At 36.0% G+C, this 16,242-nt stretch overlaps 1 protein-coding gene across 2 annotated transcripts; it reads right to left on the bottom strand.

Moving 5' to 3' along the window:
- Nucleotides 1-283: 283 nt before the first annotated feature.
- On the bottom strand, nt 284-15,056 carry LOC149546945 (zinc finger CCCH domain-containing protein 62-like). 2 transcript variants are annotated; one of them, XM_089791445.1, is made up of 9 exons: nt 14,678-15,056; nt 13,986-14,098; nt 6,575-6,689; nt 6,371-6,432; nt 6,177-6,228; nt 5,950-6,061; nt 5,059-5,157; nt 4,864-4,973; nt 284-996 (listed from the first exon to the last, which is right to left on the bottom strand). In XM_089791445.1, the coding sequence occupies exons 1-9, from the start codon at nt 14,773-14,775 to the stop codon at nt 588-590; spliced, it is 1,170 nt and encodes a 389-aa protein (XP_089647571.1). In that variant the 5' UTR covers nt 14,776-15,056; the 3' UTR covers nt 284-587. The 2 variants fall into 2 exon arrangements, with proteins under 2 accessions (XP_089647571.1, XP_089647572.1); XM_089791446.1 differs by lacking the exons at nt 6,371-6,432; nt 6,575-6,689 and having other exon boundaries at nt 14,678-14,972.
- Nucleotides 15,057-16,242: the final 1,186 nt, after the last annotated feature.

Genomic DNA, 16,242 nt, shown 5'->3' with positions numbered 1-16,242 from the left:
ATAAAGCAAGTTTGGATTCAACCCATGTTTTGGCACAACTAATGATGTTGATGAAAGCATACTCTTTGGATCAACTCAAACCAATAAAAGAATAAAGTTATAAAAGATGGGCCCATTTAACCCATGTTGGATTTTTTGATTAATCACAATGTTCCAACTCTTAAGTTTTTTAACTTCAGTTTTGAAGACCATGCTCTTTATGTTCATCAAATTTTGAAATTGTCATAGTTCAGTGCTTATCAAAATGAAGCAGGTTGCCTACAAATTGAGCAAGCTTCTAATATAGGTACAACTCAATAAATGGTCTATTTTATCTTAGCTGCTAAATGGGCATTCATTACAACACAAACAGTGGGAACAAATAAGCATGCATGTACTCCATAACCTTTTAAACAAATAAATTCATGAGTATGAGTGTAATGTCTCCCACCCCAAAATAAGGAATAAGAACAAAAATAGCCAGCTAAAGAAAGTCAGCTTCAGTAGTATCTGTATCTTCTTTGTGCATCATTTTCCTGGCATCTGCTTTCCTGTTGATACTGGTTCTGACTGAATCTGAGCATAATTATATCATGAAAAAAATTACATCACTCACCAAAATGGCATCTGCCCTGTAGGAAATGCCTGCATGGTTTTATTTGCTGATCTCTTTGATAATCATCAATACTGTGTGCTGACCTTGACCCCTGAAGTGGTGCATCAGATAGGCGTGATATTTGTCTTGTATGCCCCATGAAGCCCTTGCTGGATGTAGAAAGGGTATTTGAGGATAAAACACCCACAGCTGAACGGTTATCAGTTGAATATCCAATATTTGGCGTCCCAATAAAACTATTGCCTGCATATGAGGATACCGATTGTACAGGCACTGGAAGAGATGTGTCATTGGCTTCTGCAAGTGGCTTTCTCTCAAGTGTTCTTTTATCAAATTTTTTGTCAATATTTTTGTTTGAGGTTGAAATAGCTTCTCTTTGTGTATGCTTCACTTGACAGGATCTGAAATTCAATGCAAACATCAGAAATACTACTTAGGAGCTTATATAAAGGCTATATCACAAATTTTTTGTCAATATTTTTGTTTGAGGTTGAAATAGCTTCTCTTTGTGTATGCGTCACTTGACAGGATCTGAAATTCAATGCAAACATCAGAAATACTACTGAGGAGCTTATATAAAGGCTATATCACAAATATCCATTATTTGGGTAAACATATTAGTTTGGAAACTCCATCAGACAATATAACAATGGCACATAACAAAATAGTTTCATTAGCAAACCAAGCAGTCAAAACAATGTTTCTAATTTTGACTCTTGTAACTTACTCACAAAGACTGATTCTTGTAACTGATGTGAAGGAGTCTGATTCTGCAGAGATCAAGAAGCCCTCCGTGGTTTTGTTTCATCTCCAGGCAGGGTCAATGTCAATGAAGAAGCTAAGGGAAACCCATGTCTTTTGAGAAAAAAATGGACAAACGTCTTTTTTGGGCATTGGTTTTTGATGAAGATACAAATAAATCTGGCAGTCTTTAGCTTTGAGAGCAAGGGACTTTGATAAAACTTTAGAGCGGAGAAGGAAAAAATTTTAAATGGATGGGTATTCAGTCAATCCTTTGATCTGATTAACAAAGGATCGCAGGAACTAATGGATATTGAAGAATTTTATTGATGATGTCAGGCTTACATTTACCAGTTCCAAAAACAATTCTTTAGCCATATCAAACAAAAAGAAACTGCAGTTGCTGTCTGGACCATTAATATGGGAGTTTATTTATTTGGGAATTGTTAGCATGAAATTGCCGCCTATCTGTTCCTGTAGCTTTCCTCCACGGAAAAAATGGATGAGAATTTGTGGTATGATGAAATGCAACAGACAATTTCTAATGAGAAAATACGATTGGTATCCCTGGAATTAAGTGTAGAAGTTGTAACTCTGATTGGAGGGGAGAGTCACTGTGTATCTATGATTCTATAGTTTGTAGGGGAATTCAAGCAGAACTGCAATAGCAAAATATGTGAATCTGTTCCTAATTAATAATAGAAGGAACTTTTGGTGAGAGTTACAAGTCGGATACTGTGAGTAGCCAGTGGACTTGCGGTCACCCATCCCAAAACTTTGACACCAGTTTTGCACCTCTTGGAAACCTTACTTCAATTACTATCAGCAAAAATGTGAATCACCTACTTAATAGTATTCTAAATAAAGGATTGTGTTACACTAAAAAAGGATTGTGTTAATCTAAAAAAGAAGTAATCTAGAGGGAATGTGCTTTCCAAAAGGTCTAAGAAAATATTTTCACTATTTATTAAAACCAAATTGGCATGTGAGAGTTTCTATTTAGCAGTCCTGGACACCGTGTTAATAGCAGTTATCATGAAATTGCTACCTAACTGTTCCTGAAGCTTCCTACATGGAAACAGTGGACAAGAATGTGTGGTATGATGATACCCAAGAGATGATTTACAATCAGAATATGTGATTGATATTCCTGGAATGCAGTGTTAATACAATACAGTGTACAAGTTACAACTCTAACTGGACAGGAGAGTCACTGTGTGATCTATAGTTGGTGGAAGAGTTTATGCAGAACTGCAATATTGAAATATACGAATCTGTTCCTAATAGTAGTTAAAAGTTTGGTGAGAGTTACAGGTCAGAGTTGGATTATTTTTGCATGGAGGAACCAGTGGACTTAGTAACCCATCACAATACTTTGATGCCACCTTCTACACTTCTTGGGAGCCTAGCCTTACTATAAGCAAAAATGTGAACTGTCCACTTGACAGTTAGTGTTCTAAATAAGGGATTGTGTTACTCCAAAAAGGGAACAATCTAGAGAGCATGTGCTTTCCAAAAGGCAAAAACAAACTATTTCACTATTTTCAAGAAACCAAATTGGCATGTGTGAGTTGCTTTTTAGCAGTCCTGGACACCAACTTAAGCATGAAATTGTTACCTAACTGTTCCTAAAGCTTTCCCTCCATGGAAACAGTAAACAAGAAAATGTTTTGATGATAGCCTAGAGCCAATTTCTAATAAGAACATGTGATTTGTATCCCTGGAATAAAATGTTAGAATGTTATAATAATACAGTATAAAAGGTCTAACTATGACAGGAAGGGAGAGACTGTGTATCTATAGTTAGAGGTGAAATTTATGCAGAATTGTATTAATAAAAATTTGAAACATCTGAATCTGTTTTCATGAGTAATAGAAGGACTTCTTGGTGAGAATTATAAATCTGTTCCTATGTTTTCATGGGGAACCAATGGACTTTGATACCACTTTTCTCAGCTCTTTAGTACCATACTGGAGTTGTTATCGGTAAGAAGGTGAGTTTCTGCTTAATGGTATTCAAAATAAGACACTATGTTACTATTGATACAGAGCTATTGAGAGAGCATGTCCTCTCCAAAAGGCAGAGACAAATATTTTCACTGTTTACAAGAAACCAAAATAATTGAGTTGCAATTACATTCCTAGTTCCTTTGAATACCATTTGCAATAAACAGTCCATTATGTTCTTTGGTTTGTCTGATCAAGAATCAATTATAAGTTTTGTTCTAGGATAACGATTCGTCTGGAAATGCAGAGGCTTCCGCATCAGATGCAGACGGATGCGGGGTATCCAGCTTCCAAACGCATCCGGGAGCCTGCAGGTGGCTTCCGGCCAGCATCCGCAGGGCTTCCAGAAGCATCTGGGAGCATCTGCGGGCCCAGCTGCATGAAAAGTGTAAAACTCATTCATGTTCTTTATCTTTGCAGCATTCATGTTATTTACACGCTGCTTATCTTTGTTATATATATACATATTTGTTTTCTTAAATGCCAAACTCTGATATTACTAGTGCCTAGAATATTTGATTATTAAACAGTATGTAGATACAGCTTCGTTTATGATGTATGATTCTTAATATTTGCTGCTAATCAAAATCTTTGACCAAAAGTATTCACACAGACATGTCTTTACTGGGTCTTCAATACTAAATACTCATCGCAGTTGTTATATATATATAGACATATATTAGTATATTTGATATTTCTTGCATTTCTTGCATTTCTTTGCATATATATATATACACGTTTCCTCCCGCATCTGCATCCAAAAAAAAAATAACCCCGCATCCTGTATCCGCTTCCGGAATCCGCATCCGAATCGGTAACTTAGGTTTTGTTTTGTCAACAGAACCTAAACAAACTTATGTTCACACACTTGTTTTATCTGCCCTTTTTAGGTTATTAGATATGTATCTTGCAAATTGGCCTACTTTTGGGTTTTAATCTCTTCTGGCTTAAGATGCAATTGATACAGAAAACAAAAACTTAAGTGATGCTGTGTGGTGCTAATTGAAATAAGAATTTTCCATGCTCCGGAGTCCATAGTTTATGAATGTTGTGTCATATGAATGTCATGGGTCAGAAAATCAAAATCCACACTTAAGCTTTCAATTTCTAATTTTCTTTAACAGACAGTCATGTCAGATTATCATCAAATTATTTATTCTACAGATTTACAAAGTTTAAAAGAAGTAGAAGCCCTTGAAATCATGCCTAGGAAAAATTCGCAGTATTGTAAAAGAAAAAATACTGCAAACCAAAGCATAAAAGATCACAAATAATCTAATTTTAAATTGACAAACAAAAACAATCAGAGAATATGATAACAGAAGAAAAGTGTTTACATTACACTGAACTAAAGAAGAAAATCCTACAACTAATTGATAACTAAAATGAACTATTTGACTAAAACAAAGAAATGCACTCATCATTAAACAAAACATCCTTGAAAATACATTAAGATTCCTTACAACCTAAAATAAACATAAAGTATTAGATTCCTCACCCACACCAAAGTTTTTACTTGCCTGTTGTTTTCCTTCATTTGAACTCTCAAATCTCTAGCAGTACGAGCATGGAATCCTCTAGAATGCTTCTCATTGAGTGCTTTCTTTCTATCCTCTTCATTGGGCCATGGCTGCATTTAAAAACATTGAATCAGGAATATAAGAAAATCACAATCTTGAAAGTCTGTAAACCCGACAATAAGAAGGTATACTCACCTGCCGAACAGTTTGTAGTTTGTAGAGATTACGCCCTTTGATAAGAAGCGGGTGCAACGGGGGCAAAGGCCTCTCACCTTTGCTCCAAAGAACTTCTATCTTCAAAAATGCAGAAAATTCATTTAGCTGATTATATTGAACACAAATATAGAAACTTGTACATGTGAAAATAAGGATAAATCATAAACTTATTTTGCAAACTTGAATCGTTCATAAAAAACAAGCTTATTACTAAATTTCAAAACATTGCACAAACATTTCATCCTTGACAAAGAATCATGTATCTTATCCTTAATTTTTCAAGGATTTACTAAAAATTGGAGATTAATGGTTAATGACTGCCAAGCCTCAAAGCATAGAGGAATGGACATGAATATGTAAGCACTAACAGTCAATGTGCTAAGCTCGCACGAATATGTACGAAACAATTGTGAGGTACTTATCCTTAAGGGGCTGTTTGGTTGCTGGAATGGGAATAGAAATTTTGGAATACTTTTTCTATTTTCTGTTTGGTTCGTCAATTGGAATAGGGAACAAGAATACATATTCTCATTTTGCCTCTGAAATGAGCTTATACCCATTCCAAAAAACAGTTGTTATTTTGAATAGCCATTCCTATTCCCAATACTGCATTCATATTCTCCATTCCTATGCCTGCAACCAAACGGGCCCTAATTTTTCACAAATTTACCAAAAATTGGAATTTAGAGGTTAATGAAAGCTAAAACTCAAAGAATACATAAATGAACACGAATATTTAAGCACTAACACTCAAAGGGCTAAGCTCACTGTAAAAGCATATATTGCTAGGCATCAAGCATATATTGCTAGGCATCAAGCATATATTGTGAATGAACACAAATATAGAAGCAGTCTAAGTGCTAAACTTACTGTAAAAGTGTGTTGCTGTTTAGCTGCACCATAACTTTCCTTAACAATTCGCCCCACAACACATCGAGTACCAATAGGTGGACCTGTGGCACTTCTTGAAGCAATACTATACCTAAATTCAAGATATACAAAATTTACAATCAGGTCATGCAACAAGCAATCCAGTTTGCACCTAAAGAAAGAAACAATGACTGAAGTAACTCCTCATGTGCACATGGTCCTCTTACATTTCATATACTTTCTGTTCAAACATAACAATGTCCCCATTGCAGGCATCACCTGAAAAATAAGGAAAATAAGCAACAAGTTGTGCCCTAAATAAACTTATCATAGAAAAAGTATAAGATAGATCAAAAGCATACTACAAAATGGACATATCATCAACAAAACCAAAGACAACCTTAAAATTATATCCTCTGACCTTTACAGTTCAACACAAAACTTGACTTTGGGTATTTTTGTTCGCCACTACCATCTTTAATCCTGACAATAATCCAAGAACATGCATAAAACAGATTAAACTCTTACTGATAAGAACTTTGCACAGATTACGCAAACTTGGATCTATCTAAATAACCAGTCAAATAATTGGAAGGATGAAGGAGCTTGATCTATATGAACATACTCAAGGTGCTCCTGAATCCGCTCAATAAGAACTGCTTTCTTTCCTGACAATCTTAGCCCATGCTTCCTAAGATACAGCTTACACTGTTCCACTTTTAGCTTGTCCAGTTTACCCTCTGGTACCATTATATAATTTAATTACTATCAAGGGTATCTAAAATATTTATCCTAATTCCTAGGAAAAATTGAGCATTTCATATATAAGCATTTTGAAGAACACTTATTGATTTAATATGTATCACCTTGCCAAAGAACAACAACAAGAGAAAATTGGATAATTTGAACAAATTATAGCTAGTTATATTTATTTCTTCATCATAAATACCACTTCAAATGTATAAAAAACATAAATGGCCTGAGTATCTTGAGAAATTCTTATCATGTAATATCTTATTGAATCTGACTAACGGATAAAACTTGATTATATTTACCTTCCTGCTATACAAAATATCTAGTGAGGGGCTGCTTGTGGAATTCCCGGAAATCAATATAGAATGTTTCAATGATTATCTATTAGGAGTGTATAATGAAGCCTTGAGACAAGGTACTATAGGAAGAATATAAACAAAGGAATAATCAAGTTATTGCCCAAAGAAGGAGATAAATCTTAGATAAAAAATTGGAGGCCTATTACACTTTTGAACTACTTTACCAGATTCATGCATACAGACTACAAATTGGATCAGGGTTTGAGATTCGATCCAGATTCATGAATCAATTCACAAAGAAATTTGATAATTGGAATAAGCAAGCTTCAACTATGGGAGGCAGATTACACATTTGCCAAAAGATACTATCATCGTACAATATATACTAGGCATCAGTCTGATAGTTTAGTAGTTATCAGAAAATGTAATACAAAAATATCAGGAATTGCTCATTGTCAGAGATGAAAAAGGGCAAAAGAAGAGGCATTTGGTCAATTAGGAGTGGTGTTACATGAGTAGGGGAGATAGGGGATTAGATCTTATAAACCTTAGGCTGCAAAGAATAGCCCTTGCTGAAAAATGGATCATTAAGGCTTTTGAAGGACAAAGGAAGGTTCTAAAGGCAAGGGCTTTCATCCTTGGATCTCATTTAATCCATCCAACTTAATGAGTTTGTGGAAAGCATGGGAACTTGTTAGCGCTTATATTTTTCTCGCACCCTAGTATGTTTCGGTCCCTAGTCTTCTTCTCTTGAAGTTGAACTTGAAGTTTTAGTTTACTTCAACTTCAAGTTCGAGTCTGCGTCAGTCTTCATATGTCAAGTCCAGTTTCTTTCCTCGAGTCGGCCTTAGTAAAGTTGAAGTAGAAGTTGAAACCCGATCACCCAAAACTTCAACTTCAACTTCAGTGTTGATTTTGCACACTAATGATAGTTGTATGCAGGTTTCAAATTTTCGAGCCAAACCAAGGTGGGTCCCAATATAGCACTTCCCAAGACATGCGAAGTTATAAGTGAAGGGGTTTAAGGCAGTACGTGTTCGGATACAGAAAGATTTGATTAAGGGCTAAAATTGTCATTTCATGATCACTTAGCATAACAGGAAACGTGCGAATTTGATGGAGTATTTGAAACAAAGCACACGCGGTGTCTTTTCCAATGCATGTCACATGAATAAGTAATTATTGCACTTACTTGCCAAATCTGTCCTGCGATCTTCTGTACAAATCATTCCTTAAATGCATTCATTTTAGCCTTTCCCACTCATTCCACTTTCTCCAAAGAAATTCCAACACTATTGGGTAAGAAGGGCGAATTGCAGGCTGTGTCTCTGTCAAACTGTAAGTGCATTTCCATAACCCTTTGCATTTCAATTGTGCTTGCTTTGTTTTGAGATATTTCAAGCCGTATCTTGTAAACCTGTCTTTCTTAGCAATCATGACGCTTTTCCATCCTAAAATGCCCAAGTTAGAGAAACCATATTTGCTCAGTTCACTGCCTAAAATTCATGATACATTTTTGGTAAATAAAAATTTATCTAATGTTATTGAACAAGCCAAAAACACCCAGTCAAGCCCTATTTACCAGAGGCTAGTTGATAGTGGGTTATTAGAAGCCGCCGCTTTTCCCACTGCAATCACATACCCAAAACTCGTCCTCAAATGTGCAAGCCATTATGACCCTATTTCTAAGTGCATTAAGAAAGTCTCAAGGGAAGTGATTGTTAAAATCAATAGAACCAATGTCTATTCGGCCTTTAGGATTCCTCACAAGGAACCCTATGAGCCATGGACGTTTGAAGAAGCTAAGCGCTTATATGCTGAAAACAAAAGCAGCTATGATAACAAGATAGCTCAGTCCTGGCTTTTGAAACCAGCAGAGGGAGGTTCTAGATTGCCTAAGCCATTGACTATTGAGCATTTTATAAAAGAAATCGTAGACATTGTTCTTCTGCTGAATAGGATTAAGGGAAATGAGCATGCATTCCATTGGGAGTCATGGATGTACTTTTTCATACAGAAGATCGTTGAAGGAATTAAGTTCATTGATTGGTCTGACTTGATAGCAGAAAACCTGCATAGGGGTTTAATAGCTGTTAACAATTGTGGTCCATTTTTCTTGTCTTCTTATCTAATTTACATCCTAGCAGCATCTAAGGAATGGGAGAATCTTCCACATACACCTTGGATTGATGACATGCCCATCTACCAGTATTACAGTGATCTTCAAGAAACTACATTATGCCAAGAGTTTAAAAAGGTAAATGATTTCTTTCTAGGGAAATTGGTATTTGAACTCCAAGGTCGGGAGAATGATAGGATGTCAGAAGAAGCTATGCAGGTTGTGCAAATCTATGGTTGCTTCTACATTCAATTCCCCAGGTTTACATATATCAGAGTGGGTGGTTTTTCTGATGAACCTTTAAAGTTACCACGTTATTGTTCAGACTCTGTAGTGTTATCTGAGATATGTAGGCAATTTGTTTCTGTGGTTGAGCCTTTTCAGATTTCAAAAAGATCTTCTTCAGTATTCTTCCCTATTGAGATTGGACACTATAGATGCCCTAGTCTGAAAGAAGCTATATTGGCATCAAAACCATTAACCCGCTTATGCTTTAAGCCTTTCATTTCTCGGTTAGATTTTGACTATACTGGCTTTGTCAGAAACAATGTTAAGAATGCAGTATCCCTGGTTCACTCCCCACAGTTAGAAGATTTTTGGGCAAATTGCCTTAATGAATTTGAAGGAAAAGACTGTGGTCACGCCTAACCATTAAGTAGATCATTATGTTTAATGTGGAGTTAGATACTTATGGATTAAAAGATGAAGATTCTGAAGAAGTGCTTGATCAATTTTATATTGACCAGATCGAATGCATGCCCATTCCTGAAATTGGCTGGGGAAAAAGGGAAGAAAATGATGTCTATGCTCGTACTAAAGATGTAATAGCTAGAACCGCTAAGTGGATAAAATTAAAGGCAATGGCTACTCCAGACCTTTCTGGGAAGTTTTCAAAAAGCAAAGATAAAAAGACTCCCAAAAAGCAAACTAATGGAGGTGTTCCTGATCCTGTTGCAGGTCCGGTTGAAGTTGAAGTTGAAGCAATTCCTGAACCACTTCAGCTTCAAGTTCGAGAGGCAACTCCAAAGATCAAGAGGGTAACCCATTCAAGCACAAAGAAGGCATCAATCATCAGAAGTAAGAACACCATAACCGTCGACCTGGAGGTAGCAGAAGACCCACCTATGGCGGATAATGTACCTGAATCCTAGAACTTGTCAGTGACTACCGAAGGCCAGGAGAGTAGCCTCACCTTGGTCAAATGCTCCCCTACTACAGAAAAAGATCAGGCTACACCTAAATGGTTAGAGACATCAATGGAGAAGAAAAGGAGCATAGTCCCAATATCCATGCCAATTGATGATTTGGTTAGTAAGTGTCTTGGTAAGACACCTAAAGTAACGAAAGCCAGAACTGAGGCAAGGATTAATTTTGATAAGAATTCAAGACATTGGGCAGCAAAGATAGCTACACCGCCAGATGGAAGCTTACATGATTTCGTGGTTCCTCAAGACTACCAGATAACAAAGGTTGACCTGGGAAAAGGGAATCGCGAAGTAGACGTGGAATTCTTTGAAGCATCTAATAAAAAGATCGCACACAGAGTATGGAAAGATGGACAGGATAAGCAAGAAATGAAGGAAACAATCAAAAACATGGCGCAATATATTAATGCTATCCTTTACCCTGAAGCAAGGCCAATCAGTGAAATGTCAACGATCATTGATGTGTCCACTGTGACTAATCAACAATCATTGGAGAATCTGCATAAGTGCAAAGCGGTAGTGAAAATAGCAGGTGAATGGGTTCAGGATGTTCTGCATGACACCGTAAAGCACATAGGTCACTTGGACCATGCCTCGAAGGAAATATCGAACATTGCTAAAAGGGTGGAGGCAAGCAACGAAGGATATGAAAAAGAGAAGAATAATTGGGCAAAGGTGGTAATGTGGTTAGAGGATGTGCAAGAATTCGGTTTATAGAAGTTCCAAGCTAAATGCCCCGTAGCTGGTCTAGACGAAAAGGCCCTATATGTCATCAAAGATTGCATCGAATGGAGGAATGAAAGCACTGGCACAAGGAGTAACTGAAATTAAAGAGGCATTGCAAGAACTTAAAGTTATACATGAGATTATTCAAAATGACCTTAAATGGTTTGCCAAATAGTTCATGGGAAAAGAAGACGACTCTGTTGCCCAATCGGATGAGATAATCAAAGAGATTCAGAAGAAGTTTCAAGAATGGCAAGACAAGAAGGCACCAGCTAAGCAAGACTTTTCTAACGTGGCGCATACTGAGGCTATGTTAATCATCAATCTAAAGCACTTGGAAATGCATGAAGAAAAGGTTGTTGAACTGAAGAAGATGAAAGAAATCTGGAAGCAAAGGTTCGCCTAAATTGGTTTGTCACATCAATCCGTTATCTCAGCCTTTTTGACTGCCTATGAAACGTGGAAAATGGCAAAAGGCGTGGCCAATGGAGACAGCGCTACCTGATTAAGACAAGCAGTTACACTTAATCGCTTAGTTATATTTTCTTTTGCCATTTTGCTTTTCTTGCATTTCAAGTTAGCAGTTATTTTAACCAAAAGACAATTAACTCCTGGCGGGGTAATTTTGGCAGTAGTCCAGCCCCATGCCTATATATATGTAATAATTAGTATGGATAGGGGTTAGAATTCTCCAGCAGATCGATAGGCAAAACTACTTTTGTTTGTGGTTTTATTCCAAGTTTAGAAGTAGCATTTCAGAATTCTACAGATACAACAAAACTCTACAGTTTGATTTATGGTTAAAGGCTTTGTAAGTGGATACTATTATCTGCCTATTTAAATCAGTATTTCTAAATATACTATTTAAGCTTTTGGCTATGTCTATTATTGGTTTTGAAATTGTCAATTCAGAACTTGGGATGTTGTGAGAAGTTAACTTTATCGAATTTGCCTGCTTGATGGTTTAATTTTCAACTATGTGGATAATCTTGATAATTAAAATCGAGTGGTTCTTTTGCATAAAAGTTTGTTTTGTATTGATGAGATAAAATAAGTTGATTCAACACTTTCAGCAGATTGTTTTCTGAAAAGGTGATTCTGTTGAGTCCTTAGATCAAAAAATTCTCATTGTAATAAAGGTAGCTGTGCCTGTTTTCATTGAAGAAACTTTAAGCAGAGAATTCCTTAGCCTCTTCTATAGGAATTCATTTGTTAGTTTACATTCTTTTTCTCTGTTTTTACATATGAACATTTATGAGAAAAACTGTTTACTAACAGAACTCATTATGATATTGATAACAGTAACTTTTGTAGTAGCAATAAGATCTTAGCCCTCCTCCAGGGATGTTCTGCAAAAAAATGGAGTCACCTTGGCATTAATTGTTATAGTGATATTATTAATAATGGCTAAATCATTGAAAGGCGAACTCTTATTTGTAAATTTAATATTCGTTCATCTAACTGAAGAACATTTACTGATCTTAACCATGCATGCAACTATTTTAGTTTTCTTGTTCAACGTATTGCTGATAATGATCAATAATGAGTTTTAAATGGAATGATGATTCCTAACTTAACAAAATTAAGGCATAGGATATTTGTAATCAGTTGGCAAACAAATCTGATATTTTTGAATATATTAATAGATGTCGGGATCTTCAACTACATAGCACGATATGGTACAAACACTTCAAAAATCGTTGGCCTCATTGCCGAGAGCCTAAAAAGAGCTGCTCCAGATGGAAGTTGTTGTTGAATAGGCTGTCATGCAAGCAGCAGCATGATGCTGATCCAATCTGCTATATTTGTAGAAATCAGAATCTATTAAACACATCTTCTTTGTATGTTTCTTTGCAAAAGAAATATGCAATATGTTTTGTATTGGTTTATTTGGAAGGTGAGAAAGAATGAAGTTTTTAATATTGAGGCTTTGCAAAAAGCAAGTCACAATGACCATGAAAATCTCAAACATTAAATTACTCAAGCTTCTAAGGATATGGAATTGTAACAGTGAATAGATGGGAGGTTCGCTATGAACACACCTGGGCATACAACAACAACTAATCCTATGTTTCACTCAGAGCTCATGGAGCATCAGAAAAAATACAATGAAAAAGCATAACCATGTAAAGCAAAGAGGCAAAAAGAACACCCAGGGGCCAAGAACAACTTCAACTCGAACAGGAACTCCAATTTGATGAAGTTAGGTCCAACAAAAGCAGAGCTGATTGACTGTCTTAGCTATCTTCTTAGGAAAGTTTTCTGTAATTTTGCTGTTTCTATTTTCATTATCACAATATCTAATACAAAAAATATATATACTAATATATATATATATATATATATATATAACGAATCTGCTCTGTACAGTCTACGCCAAAACTTCCATATCCAATTTGGTATGCTATGTAGTTCTTCTATCCAGCACTAGAACTAGAACTATTACAGAATCCTTACTGTCACCTGGATGATGACACTATTCCAACATCCGTACACAGACTTCCCAGTGACAAAATTGAAATGCAATTTGGTCTAACTCTTATTTATAAACATAGGCAACCATTTCCAGAATGACAAGTCTCGCACCGCCACATTGTTTGCAATCAGGATATGTTACAGCCATTCCTGAAACTAAAAATCCTTAATAAGAAACAACAGCAGTTTGAGAATTGCTATCTTCCAACCAAAAGAAGAATTCTCTAGGGGTAAAAGTGTGCTTAGTGGTTGATAGAAAATCAACAGAAGAAAACTAATCATACTTCTCTGTATGACAAGAATAAAGTCTATCAAATTGCAATCACCTCTAACAGGATGAATTCTCACAATAGTTTGATATAGCTCTTATAAATAATACTTATGATACCGTTTAACAGTTAAAATTTAAAAATAAACACCTGGAAATATAAATCTTAGTGAGGAGAACTTTTTACCAACCTTCAATGAGCGTTGCAACTTCCGAATAATCTTTCTCATCATTTTCATTTAATGAGGGTGTTTCCGGATCTACGCATTCTGTAACATCATCGCCAGATTCGTAGCCCCCATCCCTGTTTTGTGTACAAAACATAAGTAAGGATCAATAATTGATCCAAGCGGGAAGAAGAAACAATCAGGAATCAAAATAAGACAAATGGGCACCACAGGTTAAATGATGAGAAACAGAAAAGCGATTGGCCTTTTGGTGCGTGCAGTGATGAAAAACTGAGCTATATTGCTTGTCCGCCCTGCGTTTGATATTTAAACAGGTGCTCGTCAAGCGAAGAGATACGGATTAAAACAGTAGGGGCTTGGAATACTAAGTCCCTAAAGGAATGGGATTGACCTCCTGGAGTTGCTAGTTCTGCGTTTAGTAAGAGAATCCTTGCAAACGAAAAATTACAAAAAAAATCATATTGCAGAAGAAACGGTGAAAATATCATTCGGAGAAGTGCGGTAAGGTGTTTTACCGCAAGGAAATATGCGATGAAATTCTGCTTGAAACACCAAGCAAATAAAATGAAAATGAAAGTAAAGATAAAAGGAAATACCCCTCAATTATAATCAACCAAATAAAGACATTAAAGAAGGGCAACTGGAAGTCCAGATGCCCTACAATCTTAAAAAAACAAAATAGATAAAACATTTACTCGTTGGAGTTTTGAATGGATAGCCTTGAGCAGGCCTGTGTGAGCTGCTCACAAGTTGATCCCTCGCTTTCGTTCTGGGTAAGGGCTGCCTCTTCCATGGCTTAAATGAATGCCGGAGTCAAAACCCTTGCCTACTGCTATTATAGTCGTTGTGTTTATTATGCTTAACCCTCGATCCGCTTTACCATTTAATACTGGGGCTTTGAAATTTTGAAAAAAATAGACGTTGAAGCGGGGCTTAATTTCGCCCTTTCATACGGCCCCCCTCCTTTCAAACAAGCGTTTTCTCTCCCACTTTTTAACTTGCATGTTGATCACCTTTACTCACCGAGAAGTCTCTCGCCATGAGGAAAATCTCACCATGATTTGTTTTGCCAACACATATGTAAGGAGGAAGTATTTCATGTAGAGTCGGGGGGGCTCATGGAGGCAAACAAGGGTGCTCCGATGTTTTTCATATTATTTCTAATTCTAAAAGTATTTCATATAGAATGGATAGGCTTATGATACCGAGCTTGTATAGTTGAATAGTAGTGAAACAAAGTTACATAATGTAAAATTTCTATTTACTAGCACTTGCATCAAATAGTGCAAGGTTTTAGCCAATTTTCTAAATAGTTACAAAGAATACCCTAGTTCAAGTGATATTAATTCTTTTAATGATCTTTCAAACATAATATGAAATCAGCATGCATGATGTTTTAGCAAAAGTCAAAGTAACCAATAGATTGCCACTCATATGTAAGGCAATTTCCTCTCATTCTCTCCCCCTCCTCCAGCGTCTCCATCATCTTCTTCTGTTACATTTTCTTCTACTCATGCTCCTACTTCTCTCAATCAATGACTTATTTTCATTTTATGTTTTCTTCTACTCATTACTCATGCTTCTACTTCTGTCAATCAATGACTTATTTTCATTTTATGCTTTTTTGTTTTGCTCCTACTTATTCTTTTAGTCTTTCCTTTCTCCTCGTCCTCTCAGTTTCCTCCTCCTCTTGCTCATGCTCTTGTAAATATATTATAAATTACAATATCATTATTTTATTTTACTTTGTATTCAACTCCTACCCTGTTCTTTTCTCCTCCTCCTCATCTTCAGTATTCTCCTTCGTATTCTCATCCTCCTCCTCATCTTCCACTCTTTTCTTTCTCCTCCTCCTCCTCTTCCTTCTTATTCTTATTCCAATTCCATCACTCATCTACGTTTATTTTCTACATTTATCTACGTTTATTTTCTACATTTATTTTAGTTTAGTTTGAGCGAAAAACTATGTTGAATTTTTTTGAAACGTTAGATCGAATGGGATTGATTGACAGGTGCAAAACCTGTCCCACATCCATTGCTAATTTTGGGTTCCGAGAAGGCTATCAAAGTATAAGGATACATTTTCAAGAGTTGATGCATTTTCTCATATAATTGCCACACGTATCAAGCTATATTTATGCTAGAGAATTCCCATCCATGTTGTGTAATGGATAGTTCTACCATAATTTTTGCATTCAATCATGTAGAAGTCTTGAACGTCTCATTAAATGTCTTTTGAATAGTGTTTTTGCTAGAGAAC

Source organism: Cupressus sempervirens, chromosome 7 (genome assembly GCF_028749045.1).
Source record: "Cupressus sempervirens isolate cs-2001-9-10 chromosome 7, ASM2874904v1, whole genome shotgun sequence".
Lineage (NCBI taxonomy): Eukaryota > Viridiplantae > Streptophyta > Pinopsida > Cupressales > Cupressaceae > Cupressus > Cupressus sempervirens.
The sequence above is the reverse complement of the archived record's forward strand: the minus strand, read 5'-3'. Positions and strand labels throughout refer to the sequence as shown.